General features: G+C 42.9%; 1 protein-coding gene across 13 annotated transcripts in view; it reads right to left on the bottom strand.

Moving 5' to 3' along the window:
- pbx3b (pre-B-cell leukemia homeobox 3b) overlaps positions 1 to 5,000 on the bottom strand; it is a 51,512-nt gene that overhangs the window by 12,585 nt on the left and 33,927 nt on the right. For 6 of the 13 annotated variants that reach the window (XM_042102340.1, XM_042102345.1, XM_042102341.1 and 3 more), the window contains exon 6: positions 3,594 to 3,623. The exons of the other annotated variants lie outside the window; for them this stretch is intronic. In XM_042102340.1, the coding sequence (XP_041958274.1) occupies positions 3,594 to 3,623 (30 nt within the window). The remainder of the gene's footprint in view (positions 1 to 3,593; positions 3,624 to 5,000) is intronic. 13 annotated transcript variants of the gene reach the window in all.

Below are 5,000 nucleotides of genomic sequence, written 5' to 3'. Positions count from 1 at the left end.
CTCAGTAGCATACAGACATCACACACAACATGCACTTACAGCAGAAATGGTGTGAATGGAATTTCTGAGTGTGTGTACTATATAAGGCTTCATACCCACTGCAGTATGCATGCAGTGTTTTTCTCTGTGAACGATATTGCATCTCAGCACACACACACACACACACACACACACACACACACACACACATACAGTACACACACACACACACACACACACACACACACACACACGCATCACCTGACCTGTGGGGTGGGAGGCTGAGGGTGGACAAAGGACATCACCGCGGCAACACACACCGCTACATTACCGTTCTCTCCGCCATGCGACAACACACAGTGGGACGCCATGGCAACCTGACACCTGGGCGGCCGCGACAGTGGCGACACACAGGAGAGAGGCTAGTAAATAATTCACCCTCTAGCGCAGGTCAATACATGGCTACTGTCATTTAAAGGGAATGGATGAGTCTGCCACCGCTCCTCTCCATAGCACCGCCAGATTTATAACGTCTTCTTTAGAGAGGACACTTAATGAAACTGCACACCTGACTCTTTATTAAACACACACACACATACACACACACACACACACACACACACACACACACGAACACACACACACACACACACACACACAAACACACACTAAAGCACATCCCTACCCACACACACACACACACACACTCAAAGACACTATGGCGGTTCACAAATGTGTGTCGGTGTAGGTGGCTAGAACTGCTAATACTATCAATAATAGAACAAGCTGCATTAATACTTAACACATTAACCTGAGGCCGGCCTGCACTGAAACAATAATGACCTGAAATATTGATAAGTGCCACTCCTTTGAACCACAGTATGTGTGTGTGTGTGTGTGTGTGTGTGTGTGTGTGTGTTTGTGTTCATGCATGTTTTTTTTTTTTTTTCATATTTGCTAGTTACCATGTGTGTGTCACATGTGTGTATGTGTGTGTGTGTGTGTGTATGTGTGAGTGATTGTGTGTGTCTGTGTGTGTGTGTGTGTGTCTGTGTATGTGTGTGTGTGTGTGTGTGTGTGTGTGTGTGTGTGTGACAGAGCACAGATAAAGCTGGCTAATTGGAAGGCCAGTGCCCTGGTCTACCCGCATGCTGTCGGCCCAATTTGCACGTCTGGAATTGCAGACACAGTCCCCATGCCCTTCGTACCCAGTGGGCACGCCACCCTCGACACACACACACACACCCCTGCAGAAACAGTATCAATTATGCCCACAAGCTGCTCAACAACACGGACACACACACACGCACACACACACACATACAGAACCATGCTGAGGGGGATAATGAGGACCTGATTAAGGAAGGTGATGAACCCAAGACAGAGGGAAAGACTGAAACACAATTATATCCATCTACTTCATCTACATCAGCCATGTCACAAAAAATACACAGTCCTCCCTCAACAACACCATTAGCCTCCTCTGCCTCAGCTACGCTAACCATTAGCTTCATGTGCCTCAACCACGCTAACCATTAGCTTCTCGTGCCTCAGCTACGCTAACCATTAGCTTAATTTACCTCAGATACACTGACCATTAACTTCATCTGCATCAGCTATGCTAACCTTTAGCTTAATTTGCCTCAGATACGCTAACCATTAGCTTCATGTGCCTCAACCACGCTATACATTAGCTTCTCGTGCCTCAGCTACGCTAACCATTATCTTAATTTACCTCAGATACACTGACCATTAACTTCATCTGCATTAGCTACGCTAACCTTTAGCTTCATTTGCCTCAGAAACACTAACCCTTAGCTTAATTTGCCTCAGATACGCTGACCATTAGCTTCATCTGTTAGCATTGGCTTGTTTTGCAAATACATCATACAATCAAAACCTTAATTCTCAGAACAATCTCAGCTACTCATACAAAAATATATTATTAGTGCCTACTAGCAATTATATACTGTACATTTCCAATAATTCAGCTTCAGTTAATTATTTACTGTTGTCTTTAATCATATGTTGTTACCTCAAATTAATGATTTACCTTGACCCAATTATTGGTTTATTAATAAATGTATTTTACAAAAAACATTTGTATATTACAAAATCATATTTAACATGTTTAATTACACTAGATTTCTGTGGCTGTTCAATTGCTTTTATTGATACTAAAATAACACCATGGCATAATGCTACAGGAAAACAGAAAATATGTTTTTGGTGGTGATGTAGCTATTTTCTTTACACACCCCTTATGTCAATGTATTCTAGAAAACAAATTAATGGGAGATAAAAAAAATAGACATGACATTCTATGGATTATATATAGACTAGTCGTTCTACAGATTATGTAATTTTGTATTTTTGTATAATTTATAGCATTTTCTTTTACAATATTTTTGGAATAGCCTATTATTTTTTATTCATTGTGTTCTTATGTATCCACGTAGATATGAGTTGAAACAAAAAATAGCATGCCTTGTGTATTGAACCTTTGAACTTCAAAATCACAAGTATGTTTACAGAGAACTGAAAATAAACATGTATTAATTATTTAACATTAACATGATCAAATAAAATGTATTGTGCATTCCTAGCTCACTGTACTTCCTACATCCCATTACTTCCTTCAGTGGATCTATGCATGAATTTGAATGAGCAAATCATGGGATCATCAAACAAACTGGAGGGACTGAGACATTAAATAGCTAGATATTTAAAATGTCAATGGGCATTTCAGTGACACTTCTCAGTCATATTATGTCAATTTTTATTCATTATTATTTTATTTTATATCATCTCAGTTGAATTGGATATTTCAACTGTTTATTTTAAGCCTATATATTTAAGCAAATCTTTCAACTTTATATTGAAACTATTGTAAAAAAAACATCTTTCCTTCTTGTGCCTGAATGAAATAAATGCTCATGGTCGTGATGGCTGAACTGGGTCATTTGTAAAGGTGTGGGCAATAGAGTGATGGCTGAACTTGGTTCCTGTGTGAATGTGTGGGCTATAGATGTTATTACTTTAGTACAACGGAACAACATGGCAAAATGAAAACATAATTAATTATCATGAAACTGTAAATAAAGGTGCTGATGGGTGTGTTTAATATGAATTATCATGAACCTGTATGTATGTGGAATATAAAAAATGTGCTCTGAGATACACCCTCACTCTAATTTCTATACAGACTCTGGCCCTCATTACACTTCCTGGCAGTGTGTTTCTACAGACTATAGGTATGAAGGCCAGGTAGAGTGTGACTGTGCGGTTATGTGTTTCTACAGACTATAGGTATGAAGGCCAGGTAGAGTGTGACTGTGCGGTTATGTGTTTCTACAGACTATAGGTATGAAGGCCAGGTAGAGTGTGACTGTGCGGTTATGTGTTTCTGAGGAGTCGTGTTGGTGTGCAGCATACACAATACATCAGAGAAGACGTTGCAAATTATACAGACCAACACAAATCAAAATGGAAAAACCAACAACATAAGAGAGGAGTGAAAAGAGAAAAAGAGAAAAAGGGAGGAGGAGAGGAGAGGAGAGGAGGAGAGGAGAGGAGGAGAGGAGAACAGTGGATCAGGAGAAGTCATGACATACCTGGGACACTGTGATGGTGCTTCCCACCCCCTGAAGGCAGAAAAGAAGGGCTTTTACAGAATCTCCTCAGCCCCCCCACAACCACATCCCCTCCCCACAGGCAAACATCCACAGTACTCAACAACAGCAGAGACCGCGCACGCACGGTGGCCCACCAATCAAAGGGAGGGCACAGGGCAGCCCACCAATCAGATTGAGGGTTAAGGGTGGCTGACCAATCAAGGTGAGGGTAGACGGTGGCTGACCAATCAGGGTGAGGGCAAAGGATCAGCTGACCAATCAGGGTAAAGGTAGAAGGTGGCTGACCAATTAGAGTGAGGGTAGAGAGCGGCTGACCAAACGGGGTTAAAGAGAATGGAAATTGCCCAATCAGGGTGAAAGGAGCACTAGAGGGGAACTGAGACTTTTTCTTGGTGGGGTGGGGGGCAGGAGTGAGCCCCCTGTGTTGTGTGGTCTGTGGGTTTGGGGGCTGAGTTTGTCTGTGAGGAGGGCGTGTCAGAGGTGGGCTTTTGCCTTCAGGGGAAGCCTGACAGCAGCTAAGCATTGTGGGAAATCTGTCAGTGTGTTAGATACTCCCAAGACCAAGCCATCAGAGCAGAAGCATGTGCTAAACTCAACAGTCTCCAAATGGCTCTGTTGACAGCACACTTATTGTTTTCCCATATGTATATCCACTAGCCATGGATCATTACACACTGTCTTAATGATGTAGGCACCATGCAGATAGCAGAGGTGACTCTGTCTCCCGTGACCCTGCTGTGCTCAGGGGACACAAGGAAGGAGACCTAGCACAGACAGCCCCATTGGTGGACACAGGACTGACACTGATGTTTTTATGTCCTGATTTGTAGACACAGGATAGACACTGATGTTTATATGTCCTGATTCGTAGACACAGGACTCACACTGTTTGTATGTCCTGGCTAGTAGACACAGGACTGACACTGTATGTTTTCAGCGGCATACCTGGCAGAGACACCCAGGTTAGCGTTAGGTAGCAATGATGCTAACTAGATGCACCCCATGTTAGCGTTAGGTAGCAATGATGCTATCTAGATGCACCCCATGTTAGCGTTAGGTAGCAATGATGCTATCTAGATGCACCCCAGGTTAGCGTTAGGTAGCAATGATGCTAACTAGATGCACCCCATGTAAGCGTTAGGTAGCAATGATGCTATCTAGATGCACCCCATGTTAGCGTTAGGTAGCAATGATGCTATCTAGATGCACCCCATGTTAGCGTTAGGTAGCAATTAGTTAGTATGGTACGGGGTTGTGCTGGGAGCGCTATTCAGGGCATAGACACACACACCTTGCAGCATTTTTATTGCACTCTTGCTAGCTAGTGTGTGTGTGTGTGTGTGTGTGTGTGTGTGTAGGAGGAGGAGGGGTTAGGAGTGTGGTGGG

Source organism: Alosa sapidissima, chromosome 8, assembly GCF_018492685.1.
Source record: "Alosa sapidissima isolate fAloSap1 chromosome 8, fAloSap1.pri, whole genome shotgun sequence".
NCBI lineage: Eukaryota > Metazoa > Chordata > Actinopteri > Clupeiformes > Clupeidae > Alosa > Alosa sapidissima.
Note: the sequence above shows the minus strand (reverse complement) of the source record. Positions and strands in the feature narration are given on the sequence as shown.